Below are 20,139 nucleotides of genomic sequence, written 5' to 3'. Positions count from 1 at the left end.
GAGGTTTAATGTTTCTTAACTTTATTTAAAACGTGTCACTGTCAGGTTAACCATAAGAGCAGTGAAATCTGCTGTCACAAATAAGCCACAGTGCCCACCTGAAGGTAGACAGTGCACTAGGGCAAGACTATGAAGTGTATCATTGGAACAAAGAGAGATATTCTGTCATTTTTAAAACTCATGGTGGTGTAATCAGCTCCTACCACAACAAAAGAAGGTGGCCCCACCCTGATGGCCTTTACACAGAATATCCTGTATGTAGTGAGCTGTATATGTTTTTTGTTGTTAAGTCTTTGTCCCTAGATGCTACCCTGGGACTAGAAGAACTTCGCAGGCAATGTCCTTTGATTTCAGTGCAACTAAAAGAGTCATCAGGACCTAAGTATTGTTTTGCACTAAGCTTATTTGCAAATGCAATGACTTTTGTGTCTTAAGTAAGAATAGGGAGGAGAAAAGGGCAGTGAAATATTACTGTGAGAACCTGGGCCTGTAGAAAACCAGAAGACCTGGTAAAAACCTAACAAGAACACTAAAAGAACAACAACAACAGTAAGGATTTTTAAAGATTGCATATAAAATTGTATAAAAATATCACCCAAGCAAGAAGAAAAGCAAAATGCTTTCTCTGTCATTCTACTGCTAGATTTTATACTAGAAAACCGCAATGGCCATAAGTAATTTGGTCTGATAGGTGCACTCCTACAACCAGCAGCAAAGACAATGGAATTGTATATTTTCCTCCTGCCACTGGATAACATCTAAACTCAGGGTGTTATAATACATATGTGCTTGGAAGACAGAACCAAAATAATACAAAATGCCAAGAGTGTGCTATGAAACTTGTGAGTGTGTGTGGTCTTGTGCTTAAGTATAAGGGTAAATAAATTTGCTAAAACTGAGTTTCAGGTCCTCAGCCAGCTTGCTTATAAGTTTTATTCTACGTGGTGGTTAAGTCTGCAGAGCAGGGTGAGCTGACGCCTCAAAACAAGCCTACATCCTGGTCCTGCTTGGGTACAGATCAGAATCCTCTGTGCTTACTAGGGATCAAAAGAGATGTTTCTGTGACAGGAAAGCAGTCTCATCAAGTGGAAGTGCACAGAGAGCATTAAATTTTAACAGAAAATAATGACCTTGGCAGTGGTCACCTGTGCTGCTTCTGTGCTGACCTTGCTTTTACACAGTAGTCAGAGAGGAAAAGGGATATCTGGGATTACAAAACTTATCTACCCTTGGGAGCAGGAGAAGTGTCATATTAGGAAGTACAGACACTAATCTGAGACTGAAAAGACCTGCTCATGTTGTGGCTAACACAAATGGGAAAATCCTCTGTACTTACTTCAGAGGAAAATGAATTATGAAAAGTGAAAGGATAAAGATTTTTTTCTTCCTTTCTATCTGGCCAGCGCTAATGTCAGGTCCATGGAGTAATTTGCAAGTAGTCAGTGCCACAGGGATCCTTCTCTTCCTCAGCCAGCATGTTTCTGCTTTTGAGTGATGATGTTCAGACACCATGCCAGTAAAGCTCTGAGATCACCACTGGTTCAATACATGAAAACAAAGTATCATTCTGTTTTTAATTATTAAATGAAGTGATAGATTTTAAAAATGTAAAAGAAAAGGGCTTGATAATGCTCTCATTTTCTAAGTATAAATGGCTGCTACTACTACTATACTTGTCAGGTTCCATCTTTACTAATTTGAATAGGTCATTGTACTTTTCAATTAAAAGACAGATTTGGGAGCCATTGTAGAAATTGCAAGTATTAACAGAAAATTCAGGTAGCATTTACCTTTAGCTAGGTGCGCTTATGGACCTTCTGATTACAAAGCAGCATAGCACTATCAGCTATCTAATTTGAAATATATTTGCTTCCAGACTGAGCTTGTAAGACTTTGTATGTACACGTGCAAACATTTTCATTCTTGAAGGATAGTTTGCAAAAAACACCACTGTATACCATTCTTCTCTAGCATAACCAACTACATTTTGGAAAGCTTCTGTCCAACTACAAAATTTATGCTTGAAAAAAGAAACACCTAGAAAAAGGTATTAGTCTCCTTAATCCACACATCAGGAACCAGGTCCCCAAATGTCAGATTCATTCTGATGCTAAACATCCTAGCGTAGAAATAGGAATGTGTTTACTCTAGCCTGAGCTATACAAAAGGCTGCAGCTAGCTTCTGCCTGCTTTGATTAATCTGAAATGTTTTAAATCAATCTAAAATTGATTTTTTTAAATTTACTTCATATTTTATTACCAGGGAAAAATAAAAAGGTTGGTTTCCCTTACCTATACTTTTTCTCCAACATGGAAAATATTAGTGACATCCCTAATCTGTTGCTCTTTGAGACATTTAAATAATTAGCAGGATACAATGAAACACTAAGTCGCTGGTGAGACACTAGAGCAGGTTGTCTAGAGAGGCAGTAGATGCCCCATTCCTGGAAGCATTCAAGATTAGGTTGGATGAGTCTGAGCAACCTGACTTAATGGAAGATGTCCCTGCACATTGCAGGAGGGTTTGGAATAGATGGCTTTTATATATCCTCTATGTTCCTTTCAACCACAATTACTCTAATACTAGAATTCGCTGAAAACACACTGACACTTCTTTTTCTATAGTGTGTTCAGGAATCCAAGCACTATGTCACCACAAGTCCAAGGTCTGCTAGTTCCCCGAATACAAGCCCCAGATAAAGAACAAAACCCTGATACTTGCATCCTCTCTGTTTTAGGAAGGAAAAGTGCCTGGATTCTCCCTCTCAAACTATATATCAGTTTCTGGGAAGCAGAAGACATGTGGTGCTCTTTCAGCTATGCAGAGCTTTGAGAGCACCAGCAGTCTCTGTGCAGAGATGGAAGAATGTCATTTTTATCACACAGTCTCCTATCCTGTGCTGCCCTTTGCAAAAAGCACTCTGTCTCCTTTGTGCCTACAGATGGGTTCTCCCATATAATTTTGTAAAATTTCAGCATGAGGCAAATGGTATGGACCCAATATTTGAAGAAGTTTTGGCTTATTCATTGCTTGTGTAGTCTTATTGAGGATGAGAAAGACAGGCATCTGAAAACATAATTTCTATACACCTAGGAAAGTTAGGTAAAGATGCAAAACCAGAAATCCTTTCTCACACTATAAACATAGGCCATTAGCTGATGAACACCTAATTATTTTCCAGTTTTTGATTGATTCCTTTGGAATAAAATAAGAGAAAAGCATCTATGTATCTTTGATAATTATTTTTATTATTATTTTACACATTTGCACAGTGGCTGATCTCTAGCTTAACTAGGAGGTGTCAAAAAATACCCAGATGTTATGTATGCATATATGATCCTGATGCACCAGCAAAAGGGTACAGAGTGTTTCAGGAACGCGAGGGGGAAAAGCAAGGAGGCAACCCCACAATAGATGCTTTCACCTGGCCCAATCTCTTTGTAGGGTTTTGATTTCTAGATTTCACTTTCACTTTATATATTTCCCAGCTAATAGATTTCACTTCCTTTTTAAAACAACAAAAATAATCTAAAAAATGCTAATAATCCACTGTAGCTTACACAAATAAGTTAAAAGAAGGAGGCTGTTAGGCCTGTCTCTGAGTGTCTGTGTATTAAAAAGCATTCTGCTGTACACCTGTGTGCTGAGATCAGTAAGTTTCCCTATAGCATCTCTTCTTCAATGGCAAGTCTGATTTGCAGCCCCTAAGAGATATTAAATCTACCACTTCCTTTACTAGCTCCTGTCAATAGTGAATAAACCTAATAATCAAGGAAAAATGTTTTCCAGCCTGATTTCACTCCTTTGTGCCAGTGCATGATAAACAAGGACTGACCAGCTATGAAAAGAAAGAAAGAAAGAAAGAAAGAAAGAAAGAAAGAAAGAAAGAAAGAAAGAAAGAAAGAAAGAAAGAAAGAAAGAAAGAAAGAAAGAAAGAAAGAAAGAAAGAGTATATATCAGAAACAGATGAAGAAAACTATATAGTTTTTTTAAAAAATGTTATTTTTCTAGTGTGCCTAATCTAAGGCATCTTTAGCCACTGTAAAAGGTAAGAGTAACAAAAAATACTGACTAAATCATTTTGCACCTCTGATCAAACACTCTGTTAGGGTATATTTTCCCTGACTCCACAGAGAAGTCTAACTAAGCACAGACTGTCACCACTATGGTATTTAGTTGAGCATCATTGTTATTTGATCAGTGTGCCTTCAAAGAACCTGCTCAGGGCTGGAATTAATATTCTACTACTCTCATTGGGGTTGAATGCTGATGGAGGAGGAAAAAGAGGAGTCAAAAAAATGCTAAAAGATGACAGCCTGCCACAACATGGAATGTGCTCAGTGTAGATGGTGGAGCCACTGTCCTTCCAGCCCTTCACTTTCCTCAAAAATTTGCACCAGGGCTACTATTGAACCACAAACTCACAAATGGGAACGCTATCTCCCCTTCTGTTTCATTTAAATGAGCTGGTTCAGTGAAGCCAACTGAGAGTTCCAAAAACTTCAGGAATTATTTTTGTACTTCTTTCTGAAAACACATGATTGAAGTGCAACCTTTTCACAGCATGAACATAATATAAATCTCTGGCTTTGAAAAAATTCGAACTGAAGTACAAAAAAAAACCCTTAAAGTATCTCGAGCCCCAATAAGGAAAATCCCAAATACTAAACACTCTTAAGTATGAATATGTTCACTTTTAAAATGGATTTAGTCTAAGCTTACTGCTGTAATTTTTCCTAGTATCACAGGATGCTCCTCCCTATATATGCATAGTTTAAGAAGGAACAGAGACACAGATTTTGATCGTTAAATTCTGGGCTTTTGAACATGAAAAGGATTTACCTTTACCTAATATTTTGCATGTTTTTTACATAGAAAAGTTCCATGACAGGAGTATGATTCCTTAAAAAATACATATATGAGTAATAGAGCAAGATCTCATCCTGAACAGCAAGCTGTTCAGCAAAAATCGTTGTATGTATTGTATATGTATATTGTATGTATATGTTTGTCTTGACTTCCACATAAACAGGCAAAATTGCTTACAATTAGCTGGATTCCTATTAAAATACCAAGCCAGAAACACAAATGTGCTTGATGTTCCTCATACATTCTTATTTTGATTTTTTTCTGTCCATCCTTATCCAACAATGCTTTTCCTTTGCATTGGACTGTCCATTCAGTTAGTGATGAAAGTTTAAACTGAGATATTGAGATGAAAGGAAGAACTGACCCATGTGATTCCCTGATGCTCCTCTTCTCCTAGATCTTCAGGTCGGACAAACAGCTACTACTAGTGGGCCATGAAAAAAATGTGAGAAACAGATAATTTTCTGCAATATCAAGTTATACAGGCACATCACACACATTAATACATGTGCTCAGAGTCTGACAAACAAAATTTGCCTCAAGAGAATGTTGCTTTCATTGGTAATTCTTTTCCTAACTTCAAAAAAAGAACAAAATCAAGGGTTGAGGGAGTCTGCTGTTTAGAAAGAAAAATATTTTTCTGTCATTGTATTACGTGCGAAAGTAACCAAATCCCAAGAAATAGTCAAATGGCTCTACAAATTCACTGTTCTTATTAATAAAATCTTCAATAGGGGTAAAACCGATGTCAAATTCTGTCTCGTAGCAATTGGAAAAGGTTTTCAGTGAAAAGAAAAAGAAAAAGCTAATTACTATCAAGGATTTTTTGATTTTTTTTTTCTTTTATATTCTTTTGCCTCATCCTAGTGTTGGTTTCACCAGCTGAGGCATAGCAAAGGGCAAAAACAGCTTTTGAAGAATACTTTTTCCTATTTGCTTGACCTGTCCAGTAAAATGGAACAATTTACAATGAAATCACAATTTGACCTTTTAACAAGAATCCTTCCAGAAAAACCAACAATAAAAAACATACATACATGAACAAACAAACAAAATTAACCAAAAAAAAACAAGGCCTCCACCCTTGAACCAGACTCATTAGCTGTGAAGTAGCCAGTGAGAGGAGGAGTGTTTTGAAAGCTGTTTAATGCCTTTCCCAGAATCTGGTCTTTGCAGGAGTAGAACAGGAATGAAGGTCAGATAAAATGATGAAAGAGATTTGCAGTGTCTTTTTAAATACATTTTTACTCTTCTGTACCTGGAAAAAGAAAAAAAAAAAATAGAAAAGTGTCAAATGCTGCCTTTCTCCACTTTGTCCAAGGGGTAGATAATCTGGGAAAGTAAAACAAGGGTATCAGTGTAGACAGCCTCATTTTCTGCAAGGAGTGAAGTTTGCGTAACTGTTGAAAGGGTACAAGGTGAGGCACACCAATGCGTACCTCTTACAGGTACAACTGGAAATATCATTCTGTTCTAAACAAATTGAAATCTATTATGATCAGACTAATCCAGCTAGAATTCAAACTTAGGAATGAAGAGGATCACAGAGTCCATCATGCATAGATCAAGAGATTTTAATAGGTTTCTTTGCTGTGGGGTTCCCTTATCATCTTTCATCAACAGCTTTTCCAGCACCTTTTTGCTTATGAAGGCAAGAACGTTGTACATGTGGTTTAAAATGAAGAAAAGAAAATGCTCCAAACACAAAAGAATGCTACATTTTAAAAGCTGTTTACTCCCATTGAGCTTTCAGTGAAAAACACAGCCTTAAGTATGGAGACGCACCAAAGACATAACAAAAGATGTATATTTTACAATCTGCTTGACTCCTGTCAAATATTTATAATCCCTTGGCCTCATAATTAGGTTATGTTTGACTAATATTATCCTGAATGTACAAACATAACTGTTTTCTATGTAGTTATACTACAAGTGCATCTTCACAATAAACAGATCTCCTTGAGAAAGAAGTATAGACAAGAAAATTTTTGGTTATTTCTGGTGAAAATTGACAGTTTCTAATTAAAGAAGAGAGTCCATCCAATTTGTCTCATAACCATCACTAGAAATCCTCTGAAAAAGCTTCAAACAGGAACATGAATATTTTAGTCTATATTGGCTGTTCTAACTGGCTCCCTGAGTACACCTGGCACCTGCTGTAATTCTGACAATGCTTATATCAGAAGAGTTTTAAAGAACATTGGAAAGAGTCTCTCAACCAAGGACCTTCAGCCCGAGGAGAGATGAATTTACCTGTAGGGATGGGCATGCCTTGGAAGACATTATTGCATCAAAAAATCTTTTGGTTCCTTTCAGGAAACCAATTTCTTTTGCACTCAATAATCTATTTTTTTTAATGGTATTTGGGCAAAGGAGAAAAAGGACTGCCAAAACAAAGATCTTTACTGCTGGACAACATTGTCTGTGTTGAATGTATACAGCAACTGCACAGATCTACTAGTGAATTGGTATCTTCTACCACACAGATAGCAGGGGAACCTTTCCTTTCAGGATGGTCCCCCGTAAGTTGCTACTACCAAATCTTGCTCACTCATGCAATTCTAAGACATTATTTTAAAGAATTATGGTTTCAGCATTTTATTTGATTTATTTAGACTGAGTTGTCACATTTCCAGCATAATCTACAATAGGCCGTAGTAACAGCCATAACAACAGTAGTACATTTCCATGATGTTTCCCAACTGAAGCATTCAGCCTGATTTACTGTCATTAACAGGATCATAATAATCCCATGACACTTATAATTAGCCACATTAAAAGAGAAAAGACTGACCCAGAAGGAAGGGTAATTATTTGGGGCAGGTGGACTAAATGACATATTTGAGCAGTATGTATTTCTGAACTTAAGGAATTTGCTTAATCACCCCAGGGACCTGAAACAGAGCTCGAAATACCACCTAACACATGCTTCTCTTCCTATGCCATCCACATTTACAATAATTTTAACCCCTCCCATCCCACTTAATGAAGCAAGGCAAAATGCAGCTTTCTCCATTCTCTGGAAGTTCCCTGCCTATGGAGAACTGAGTCAATGCAGAAAGGCTGTGGATGTCCCAACCGTGGCAGTGTTCAAAGCCAGACTGACTAAGGCCTTGAGCAACCTGGTCTAGTGGTAGATGCCCCTGTCCATGGCAGGAGAGGTTAGGACTAGATGATTTTTAAGGTTCATTTTAACCCCTTAACTTCTTATGATTCTGTGATAGCTTTTTATTTCTGTTAGCTACCTCATCAGCTCCAGCCAGAACATAGCAGCATGGATCTTGCTCTGAATTGTTTTTCTGCTTGGTGGAGCAGAAGTTTTGGTTTTCTCGCCAAATTTCCCATTGGATATAATAGAACTTCCTTCAACTATCCTAGTTTTGGATAGATTCAGCCTCTTTCTCAATTAAATACAACAGCTCTAGTGTAAATACTAGCATATATCAACAGAGGTAGTAGAAAGAGGAAGAAGAATGAATATGCAGTGCTCTGTACATCTAAGACTTTAAGCAGTCCACTTAGCATATATTGATTATCATTATCTGAAATAGCCTTCCCTGAATACACATCTCAGTCCTTCAGTGTCTCTGAGGAACTTATATTGTCAAGGTTGAGTACTGGCCTTCACTTTGATTGCTAATGTGAATGCCAGTGACTTCTACAACTTTTCCATGTTGTGATACCAACACCCACTGTGAGTCCATTTCTGCTATCAGTTTCAAGTTTATACCAAGGCATTTTTAACTTTTGCCTGCTGGACTATGAAGCTATATATCTATACAGGGTGACATACTGAAATGAAAATACACCACAGTTCATATTTTTCTTCACACAGAATTAGTGTATGAGCACACCTGTACAGCAAGAAAGCTGCCTGGCAGATTTGCACAGCAATTATACTCTCTTAATGATGTTTTGGAGTCCAAAGTCTTAGAAGAGCTTTCCATTTTAACAGTTGGCATTTATTCTGCCTGTCTAATTCAAACTTTCAAAATCTGCTCCAGATCAAACTTTCAAAATCTGCTCTCTCAACACAGTTGGAGGACACACAGAAACATTTAGGCTGTGGTGAGCATTTAAACTAACTCAGAAGCATCTGTTCTGTTTTGACTCCTGCTCCTCACCAAGTATAATTCACAGACGTGGTACTGGTTCTATCACCGAAGGGGTATCAGGGACAGCCAAAGGTGATACAGAGACTCCATTCTCAGAAGGCATGAAAAGACACTTTATTATTAGAATCTAGTTCTTATAGAAACAATGGTGGACCTAAGACCTGATTGGCCTTTAGGAATCTTCTCTCACACTATTGGTGAACTTTGAATAGCACGCTCTGAAGAACTATATCTATAAACAATGGTTACAGAAAGAGATAATAGTTTGAATTCTTCTGTCTAAGTTTCTCGCAGCTTCTAAAATCCTGGGAGAACCACGTCTGTTTCTGTTCAGAGGATACATAATTACTACATTGGTTCCACCAAGTGGAAGTGGAGAGCTGACCTCTCCCAGCACTGCTTCTGATAGCGGCCAGCTCAGCTGCTCGAGATAAATGCCCGCCTTTTACCTCCTCCCCTTCCTCTCCAGCTGCCAAAACCACAGTACTGCTCAGAGAGGGCTTAGGACACTGTTGAGCGCTAGGGACTTCTACCATTTGTTGTCTAAGAGATGGGAATGACGGGTACTTAAGAGACAAAAGACGTGACCTGGATAGGGAAGGGCAGGGAAGGGATGCAGCTTGCTTCAGTCTTGCTGCAGCTGGGGGAGTGAGTGTGGTGGCAGGGAAGCTCAGCGTTCTTGGGAAGCGCAGAGATGCCAGGAGCCATGGCTGGGGGTGAGGGGCTGGGCTCAGCCCTCTTTCTCTTTCTCTGGGGATCAGAGGGCCGACAGCTGTGGTTTTGGTGCCGGACTGCTGCTGCCTGAAGGATTTGCTGCCACTGCAGAGTTTTGTCCTTCACTGCTTCTCCTTGCCGTGGGTAAGCCTTTGCTAGTGAGAGTGATCATTGAACTGAGACCTCTTCACCTGACCTCACTGGGAGGGACCCTCACCATCTGCTTGGGTGTCTCAGGGGAAGCTCGGGACCCGGACCCCCAACCACTCTCTGGAGGGAGCACTTCCGGGCTGCTTGAGGGAGTCTGGCTGCCGCGGATATTCCCAGGATATCACACAGGAGATGTGAGAGCCAAAGGAAAACCTGAAACAACACCTTCCCTCCATCTTCTCTCTCGTCCTTGGGTCGCCCTGCCCCTGCTGTTTTCTGCCACTAATTCGGGGGGTTTTGCTACACTTTAACTCGATGCCCCTCATCCACCTGGATTCCTTCTGCTCTTGCCATGGCTTCGGTGTTTTTGCTACACTTTGTTTGTCACCTGGGGTGTGGTTGTCTCTGCTGTTACAGCCTGCTGATCTGAGGTTCTTCCTACAGACCAGCTCGCCACCCGGAGAGGCACTGAGACCGGCTGCTTCCCCTAAGTTTCGCAAGGGGAGCCCCTTTTCCTTCTCTCTCATCACCCAAGCCCCTACTGCCGCGTGGGGAGGGGGCTGAAGTTGCGCCACAGCGCCCCCTGCAGCCGCGGGGGAATTAGCACACCTGCCCTTTCTGGCCATGAGCCGACAGCGCCCCTGCTGGCTGTCACCATAACTACACCAAAAGGGAAAGCGCCTGCGGCCAAGACAGGCCGCTACTGGGCTTCTGATTTTTTGTTTATTGTTGCTGCCGTTGTTGTTGTTTGTTTGTCTTGTTTTATATACATACATACATACATACATACACACACACACACACACACACACACATATATATATATATATATATATTAGTAAAGAACTGTTATTCCTTTTCCTATATCTTTGCCTTAAAGCACTATGATTTCAAAGTTACAATAATTTGGAGGGAAGGGGTCATATTTTCCATCCCAGGAAGGTTCCTGCCTTCCTTGGCAGACAATAATTTTAAAAAATTATTTTAAACCAAGACAGACACTTCCCAGTGGCATCCAGTGTCAGGCCAGGCTATCAGGACCCTTATCAAGCCCTATGGTATTCAAATTGCATTTAAAAGAAAAATCACTTTTCTCTCCTAAAAAAATAAATGCTGAATGCAGACTGCAGGACAGTTTGGTGTAGATTAAGGAGTCTTTGGGCAGGGGTTTTGGCATTTTTTTCACCATCTATTTATCCTGCTTGAATCCCCATGAATGAAAGTGTGAGGTTCTTGCAGGGTCCTTGTTTTCTCTGCTCAAATTCTGAAGCATTATAACCATACTTAATTCTGAAGGAAGCACAGGATGGCAGCTTCCATGGCACAATTATCCATGACTATACTATTGAAAATAAAAGGGAAAAAACGAGAGGTTATCTCATTTTCATTAACCTGAGATTCTCTTGTCACATTGCAATAAACGTGAGTAATACAGACTGTCAGTGTTACATCCTAACATAGCGGTTCGCAAAAGGGTTGCACTTGAAGAAAAGTTCAATACACAAAGTTCATGTGCTATGACTCTAGCCTAGAAACAGAGTTGCAGAGAGAGTCTAACAAAAAGTAAATGAAATTATTAGTGGTACCAAGAATGTGAAAGAGAACAATTACTCACTGTTTCTCACAATCCAAGAAGGGAATTACCAAACAAACTTACAAACAGTAAATTTGAGAATAATAAAAAGATATGATTTATCACATAATGCCTGTGTAAATTTTGAATTGTGTTGCCTCAGTGCCCAGTATACAAAAGTACCAGGGCTCCAAAGATAATTTGACAAAGTAATGGAGTGATAAATCCATCAGAGTGTATCCAAGTCAGAGATTTGACTTCTGCCTTGTTCCTCTGGAACACAGAAGGGGTAGTGGGAACACATCATTGAAGTGGGATACACCCATTGCTCTAATTTTGGTTTTAGTTCATTAAGGTCTTTTCTATGAAATGTTGTCACGCAGGTGATGGAGAGCTGAAGGGACTTCTGGTCTATGGACGCTTGAACAACCAGTAAGGTTGTTCAAGCATTCATAGCAAAGCTGACATGGTGTTTGAAAGTAGCTTCTAGCCCAACTAATTAAAAGCATAGGTTTTTCAAAATGAGATTATTTATTGCAAGCCCTGCTGCCCCCAGAACCCAGCTCCATCGAAGCACTGAGTAAAATGACAAAAGAAATGGCAAATTCTTGTATGGCCTTTGATATCATAAAACAATTACTACTGATGCAATGGACAATGAGGTGAAATAGTAGTCTGAGTAACTGCATCCCACATAATCTATAATCTAGTCTTTCCCACCACAAATGACAGAAGTATTTGCAGTTGCTGAGACAAATTACCAAATCTGCCACTTTTAATTCCTTTTTAATTCCTTTGTGGATTCACTCAGCATCTGAGAGTTTGTAAAGAAGTGAATTTTCTTTTTTGTAAGCTTTTTCCCCCAAACCTGTTATTTCTTGTCTCCCTGAGTACTAAAGTGGATTTAGTCATAATCTGCAGCTTTTCTACCTGAAAAGGACAATTGAAGCTATTTCTAGTGCTCAAAATAAAACAAAGATGTTGAAATCTAAGAACTCAGTTCTCAGACTGGATGATCCTGTCTCCTACTAAAGCCATTTAAAAGCCTTTTCAAAGATAATTATGACCATGAAGAAATAAATTCTGTATAGTATGGTATTTTCTTTCTTCAATTGCCTGAGAGATGTATAAGGCCTAAGAAGCAAACTTCAGAAGATCAATGAAATAAAGAAGAAATATGCAACATAAGTTAATTCATCTCTGTTATTGGTATGTCTAATGAATGAGAAATTTTGGACTGATTATTTTTTCAAAGAAAACAAAATGCTATTTGAAGGTACTTGCATTCTCTTTAAAACAAGGGAAAACAAGAATAAATGCTCTTGGGAAAAAGTTTTGAATATTTGTTTAGTAAGTGAATTTAAATAACATCACTCAAATTTAGCACATGACTCAAGTGCATAATATCAATTTTTCTATGATGAGAAATAGCATTAGCATAGAAGGTATCCTGGTTTTGGAGCTTTGGCACATAATTGTGCCTAAATCATTCATGGAGCTAAAAATTTCTAGTTCTTTTCACCCTGAGTTTGAGTTTTATGTTGGCTTGACAGTTTGCATTCCACTTGACCTAGGATAACATCAGTGATGAAAGAGGTCAGTTTTGGTTTAATATATGTGATTTGACTGCCAGCATATTATGGACATATATTTAAGCAGATAAAAATATAATGAATACACTGGCAAAGGTTTGATTACACAAAGTAATTACTGAGTTTCCTGAATAAAGCATGTATGAATGAAATTAGATACTTACTAGGTAAAGCCACCTAGAAAATTAGGTGCAAAATCTTATTCTATATTTGATAATCAAACATAATTCAAACTTCTGCATATGTTTGGGGTAAAAGCTAGATAATTGTTTTCATAAAGAGATATTCCATTGTGGATGGAAACAAGAACCCCAGTCCTTTTCAAGGAGCAAGGGGGATGAGTTGTGTGGTGGGTTGACCTTGGCTAGATCCAAGGTACTACTCTATCACTCCTCTCCTAAGCTTGACATGGGGAGAGAATATATAAGGAAAGGATCATGTTTTGAGATAAGGGCAGAGGGAGATCATTAACCAATTACTGTCACAGGTAAAACATACTTGACTTGGAAAATTTTATTTAATTTATTATTAAAATCACAGTAGGATAATGTGAAGTAAAACCAAATCTTAAAACATCTTTCTCCCACCTCTCCCTCCTTCCTGGGCTTAACTATATTCCTGATTCTCTACTTATTCCTCCACAGGGAACAGAAGGACAGAGAATGGGGGTTAGAATCAATTCTTCAAACATTGTCTCTGCTGCTCTTTCCTCCTCATGGGAGGACTTCTCATTACTACTGATGGGCTTGTCCTTGGTGGGTCGGTCCATCTTGGAGCTGGCTGGGAGTGGCTCTGTCAGACATAAGGGAAGCTTCTAGCAGAAAGAAGCTAGCAGAAAAGCCACCCCTCCATCCCTTCCCACTACCAAAATCTTACCATGCAAATCATAGAACCTTCCACAGGAAGAAGGAAAATCAAAGCCAGCAAGGTTTCCAGCCACATATGTGAATTAGAATTTTGTAATAAGCACTGGGCTTCTTTGGCTGAGTGACTAAAACAAAAAATTAGGATAATGCCTATCTCTGGGTCAGACAAGGAATTGGTGTATTTTTGAATGGCAAAATGTCTGTTGGAGATTGGGGTTTGGGTAGGGTAGTGGGGTGGATAGATAGAAAATAAAAGATCAAGCTGAGCTTTTCATCTAACTAAAACAAAAGTTTTTTTGTTTACCATTTACTTAATGGTGGATAAAAATGTGAAACACCATTTCAGAGCAAAAATTCTCATTTGGATTTTTTCAATATGTCTTCAGTTTTTGTTTATCACTTGTTTTTAATTACACTTAAACTCCTAAACACTTCAGCCTGACTCAAAAAAAACACTTTTCAACTGGTAACAGTTGATGACTTTCTTCTATATTTGTTATTGCCTGCAAGTACCAGGTTTTGAAGTTAAGAAAAGGAAAGAAGTGGTTTAGAAGGAGAGAAAATAATGATTATAAGTAATAAAGATTAGACTTTTCAATCATGAGTAACTGGGTGCCTGCATGTTGCTCGTTTGGGATGGGATGCCACACCTTATAGGAGTTGTTCTGTCTGTTTCCTGTAGCTGGTATGCTCAAATTGGAAGTTAGCTGTTTTGTGAGTTGTTGAAGATGCAATTTAAATGTCACCAATGTCTTTTGAAGAGTCATTTCATATTCTTCCTTCTTCTCATGAGAAGACATGATCTTGTTTCTCTTTCAGGACTGAGTGTTGCATCAGGAAAAAGAAGCCTGATTGTCGCTGTACCGAACATAATTCTTGCAGCTGGCAGCAAGGAGGACTTTCCTCTTGCTGAAGTGGAAAATTTCTGTGCATCATTGCACAGGCAAATTTTCCTAAATGGGATAAGGACTATAATAGAAGCAAAATCACAGCTGTACTCCCTGACTGGTGCAATAAATTAATTGATGGTACAAAATCAAGGAACAATTTCTGCAATGCACTGTGTAAGTTACACATTGCTCCATGTCTCTAGGACCATGAATCTTATCCCTGAGGAACAATGCAACCATGTGTCATCTCTGAGCAGAAATATATCTAAAGGACCAGATGTATTGTGGAAAAATGTCCCCCATACAGGTAACTACTCAGAAAACCCTAGTTAAGTTGCCTCCAGTGATGATTTTTTTTCACCATGCACCTGAATATTCCAAATATTCACCTAAATCAAGACAAATGGAATTCCCAATTTTTCAGCTTGTCATATAAAGTAGATTCAAAAAGCAATCAGCATCTTAATGACCATGTATCTAGGCTCCTATGAATAATAAAAAGCAGGCTAAACAAGAGACACATGAAAGTCTCAAAGGAAAACCAGGTGCCTTCTGTAAGACTTACAAACACACAAAATGAAAATGTTGCAAAATCATCTGCATAATTATAAAGGATACCTTTCTACATATTCCGTATATTCTCACCAAGCAGGCATACCATGGTGATGTACTGTTTGCCCTGTCTAGATACTAACAATGTATTTTGCACTGAGCATCAAAGATCATGTTTATCTGCTATTAAAACTGCATAAAACCTTCTTCAGAATGCATTCTTCTATGCAAATTCCAGCTTGCTTCAAGTGCCACTTGCTAAATTATACAAACGGTTTCTTTCAAAAAAGCACAGAAACTATTCCACCCCCCTCCTATCCTATACTGCAATACTATGGAACAATTGCTCAGCAGAGATAGATTACAGTGAAATATGTCTTTTGGGAAGGCAGAATTCCTTCATGTTTCAAACAAGTTTTTCCAGAACCTAACAAGTCTTTCTGATTTGTAACTTGGAGCCATAGCTGTTAATGTAATTCAGGTAACAGGCCATAAAAAAGGAAGTGAGAAAATGAAAGAAATTGTCTTTAGTAAGTAGACTTAGACTACAGTCATTCCAATTTGCCTGTGCTGCTGGATTATGACACATAATATGCAGAGCACTATCAAGCAGCAAGGAAAAATAGAATGTCTTTGCCTTACAAACTGAAATGGATTTTTTGCTTCTGACAATAATGGAGAGATCAGTTTATCTTTCAAAGCAGAATTAGAAATGACACCAGTATTTATATGACCTGTAATTTACCTTTTTACCTCTCTCAAGGAGACATAGACATGCTCTTTATTTATATGTTTGAGTAAGCTGTTTTAAAACAACATCAGAATCATGAATATTACATAAGCAGGATTTCATCAGACATCTGCTTAGTGCTCATTGCTATGGCGTGGTCTTGGCTAGATTGACACATACAAAAATTGTATCTTGCAGAAGGCTGCAAAGACAGTCAATATTCAATGGTTGAGAAGTTTTGACGAATGAAGCCGGGAAGAATTCTGTTAATTCAACTCTCTCTGAATAATTGTAAAGATCTTATCATGGTGTCTTCTCACCACCATGTTCCTATACCAAAGGCATTGTCAGATAACATTCTGTGCCAGCTACTCTGCTACTTTATTTGTGGGACAAGTGGGATAGAAAGAAATGAAGGCTTTAACTTAATAATCAGGGAAATTTTCACTTCCTTATCAAGAAATCATTATCAAGAAAAATTAAGACTGAAAGGTAGCTCTACATGTTGGCATGGGCAATGTACAGAACTCAAAGGAAAAGCTTTTAACTACCTATAAGCAACATTATATCTTAAAAAAAATCAAAATAAAGAAAGCTAAAACCTCCATATCTGAAATATAGTCCATGTATTAAAAAGTCTACATCTAGCATTATATTACATTATATTATAGTGACTATATTCTATTTTAGTGTGTTGCACTGCATAGAAGAATGCAGTACTGAAGCAGATCTGTCAAAATACACGTTTTCATTTGACCATGAGGTGGCAGTACTGCTCATCACATAGCCAGAGCACATTAGGCTTTCACTGTATTTACCAGCTGTTGAAGATGCAAACATCCTGTATATTTCCATGCTAAAAGTGCGCATTACCACTAGAGTAATAAGTTCCTAGGACAAACGCACAAAAAGGGAACTATATTTATCTACAGTTGGTACCTGAGAGAGTAATATTTGATTGAATTGACTGTTTTCCCCAAAACAAGAAGTTATACTAAAAACTTTGCATTAACATTGCAGAATCTTTTCCCAGTAAGGAAAAAAAAATGAGGATGTGGTAGAAATTACCTGTGAAAGTGTTAATCATAGGATCATACAATCAGAATAGTTTGGGTTGAAAAAGGACCTTTAAAGGCCATATAGCCCAACACCCCAATGATGAGCAGGGACATTTACAATTAGATCAGGTTGCTCAGAGCCCTGTTCAACCTGACTTTGAATGTTTCCAGAAATGAGGTTTCTACCACCTCAATGGAGATAATGTTCCAGTAGTTTGCCACGATTACTGTAAAAAATTTCTTGCTTACATAAAGTCTGTAATGGGGAAGAATATTTTTTTTCATTTGCTGTTAGTTTTATTAGAAAATAATATTATTTTTTAAAAAGTTTGGAATGTAAAGAAAAATTATGTCCATGGGCTGCTTATAATTTTCCATTCAAAGACTTTCCAAGCAATGATTTCACATGAGAAAATTCAGTTTTCCAAAATGGTTTAACAATGTTCTATCCCACAGGAAACACTTGTGCTGATGATGTTTCTGACAGATATGTATCTTTATTTGTGAAATGGCATCCCCATATTTATTTTCTTGAAACTGAGAAAAAAGGCAGTAGTGGGTAACAAGAATTATCTCCTGCAGGAAAAAAAAACCAAACCAAAAAACAACCAAAAATAATAATATGAGGATCAGATTAACATGAGAAGAAGACTAGTCACTAGATTCCCCATGTAGTAGAAGGACAAGCATATTAGAATTATTTTGGCATGTATGTATGTCTATAAGTAGATATTACAATAGCTTCTTTTGTATATAATTTAAAAAGCAACTTGGATACATATCCTACAAAGATTTATGCAAAATACTGTCTGCAGCTTTCTTTTCTGAGTGCAGGATGCCCGTGCAGTAGGACAGAGTGTTGTCAGTTGGGTTCAGGTCTTCAGCTGATGCAAAAAGCTAGTGGTGAGAAAGCTAAAGCTTTTATTTTAAACATACACAAATGGGCCTGTTTAATACAAATACTCCCCAGCTACACACATTACAGAGGTTTTAAAACCCAAGTACCTTTGACCCTGAAAAAAGTCCAGGCTGAGTTTCACCTGCCCGAGTTTCATTACATGTGGTGAGCACATTATAGCCATAATCTCAATCTTTCTAATTCTTTAATCTTTTCTCCAGCATGTGACATGTGAAAGACCATGCACTAGCACAAGAAAAAGCATATGTTCAAGTAAACATTTTAGTAGTCTGCTAATAGCTGTGTATTATCCATGGATAATGTTCCTTTCTCCACAGCCCTCACATGGCTGGTAAGGACATTCGCTCTGGAGTGGGTAATGGATAGAACAGGTTATGCAGTATTTGGCAAAGCAGAAGTGCCATTCCAGTGTTTGTCTTTCTAAGGTGCATAATTCACAGTATTTTTACTGATTTTTATCAATTAGATAATTGGCTATAATCTGCCTCTACACTGTCTGAATGACAGAAGCAGTCTACCTACAAATTGTTTTTGCATGATTAGAATTGCTTATTCACTGTAATCAATTGGTCCCGTGGTTACCAGTCTTTTCCCTAAAGAGATTAACTTAGCTATCTCCTACAGGACAATAGATAATGACCATAAATAACACCAAAGATAAGCAAATTGCAAAGACCAAATTTACATCCTCAATCTTCAATCTTAAGTTACTGTGACACATTCATTTCTTAGTCCTCAAGCCCAAATAAATATGTGGCCCTAATCTTTCTAAGACCTTGAGAGTGAAGGCCCTCAAATGTAACCTTTTCCTCAAAGTTAGAGAGTCATGGGTCTACTCTCTTGGCTGAGCTGGTGCTCTTGAGTCCTCCTAAAAAGCCCATGTTTCTGGACCAGTGTTTCTGCATTCACCTGGTCCTGCAAGGAAGCACCCTTCCAGCACAAGGGTAGCTGCTGCTCAGCCACCACCCATCAGAGTAGGGAGAGCAGTCATTCTACCCCTTGATCTTTCTGGAGTCTTGATAGTTACATATGGAACTGCACATACTCCTGAAAAGCTGAAGAGTCACATGTTATTTCAGTATTTAGACTCAGTTTCTGCATGACTGCAGTAAGAGCTGTGATTGGTGCTTTTTCGAGACTTTTTCCTGACAGACATTTAACTCAAGTATATAAGTAACATGACCTCTTAAAAGAACTGATTTTTTAAGTAATTATTACTAAGGGTCCTCTTAAGAAAAAGTACATGATTATGTATCTGAAATTAATACATGCTTCTAGATGAAATTTTCTATGTGTTTAATTGAGTTATTATATTTTCTTCCTACTTACCACTTTGCTAGGGCAGTAGGAATTTAAATAATTTTGATTGTTTTGACTATCAAAACAAAGTGCTGTATTATACTTACTTAGGAATAGTTACATTTCAGTGAATTTCACTGATACATGCACAAAGAAAATGCTAGAAAAAATTGTTTGCATTTATTTTGTTACCTAGTAATTCAGCAATAGTCTTTGAAGCAATGTAGGTTCAAATACCGTCTCATGGGCCTGTGGTACACAGGTGAGGAAGTGCAAAAGTATAAACACACTGCAGAACTTAGAGATGTTTTTCCAAACTGCTGAGGCTGTGGACCTCTACACTAGGCTCAGACTCACTTGAAATTATTCCCAGATGCCCATGAAACCATCCTATGGCTTGGGATTGCTACAGTTTAAAAATGTTTCAGTAGTCTCCCTTTTCAATACATCCTTAATAGAATCTCTTGTGCAGCATTTTTTTTTCAGTTTGCTTTCTTCGTGTCCAATGTGTCCTGTTCTTACAGACAGAAGAATACAGCCAGAACAAAGTCAGAAGGATAGAATCTCACAAATCTTCTTTTCCTATTAAGCAACTCTAATAATCCAGGATTTTTTTTTCAGGCTCTGCAAAAAATTTGATGGATAAGGCTTACCAGCAGAACTTAGTAGTACTAAGCATTAAGTGAAAGGAATGATTTTCCCTCATAATGCTTCAATGGCGTTTTTCAAATCTAATGACTGTTTCTGGTTTGTTTGTTTAAGTTTGTTTCTGGTTACCATACAATTATTTTCGTTTTAGAATAAACCAGAG

General features: G+C 38.0%; 1 protein-coding gene across 1 annotated transcript in view; it reads right to left on the bottom strand.

Moving 5' to 3' along the window:
* Positions 1 to 3,248: 3,248 nt before the first annotated feature.
* PDE1C (phosphodiesterase 1C) overlaps positions 3,249 to 20,139 on the bottom strand; it is a 274,035-nt gene continuing 257,144 nt past the window's right edge. The window contains exon 18 of the mRNA XM_054629572.2: positions 3,249 to 6,128. Within this exon, the coding sequence (XP_054485547.2) occupies positions 6,115 to 6,128 (14 nt within the window). The 3' untranslated portion in view covers positions 3,249 to 6,114. The remainder of the gene's footprint in view (positions 6,129 to 20,139) is intronic.

This window comes from Agelaius phoeniceus, chromosome 1, assembly GCF_051311805.1.
Source record: "Agelaius phoeniceus isolate bAgePho1 chromosome 1, bAgePho1.hap1, whole genome shotgun sequence".
NCBI classification, from domain to species: Eukaryota; Metazoa; Chordata; class Aves; order Passeriformes; family Icteridae; genus Agelaius; species Agelaius phoeniceus.
The sequence above is the reverse complement of the archived record's forward strand: the minus strand, read 5'-3'. Positions and strand labels throughout refer to the sequence as shown.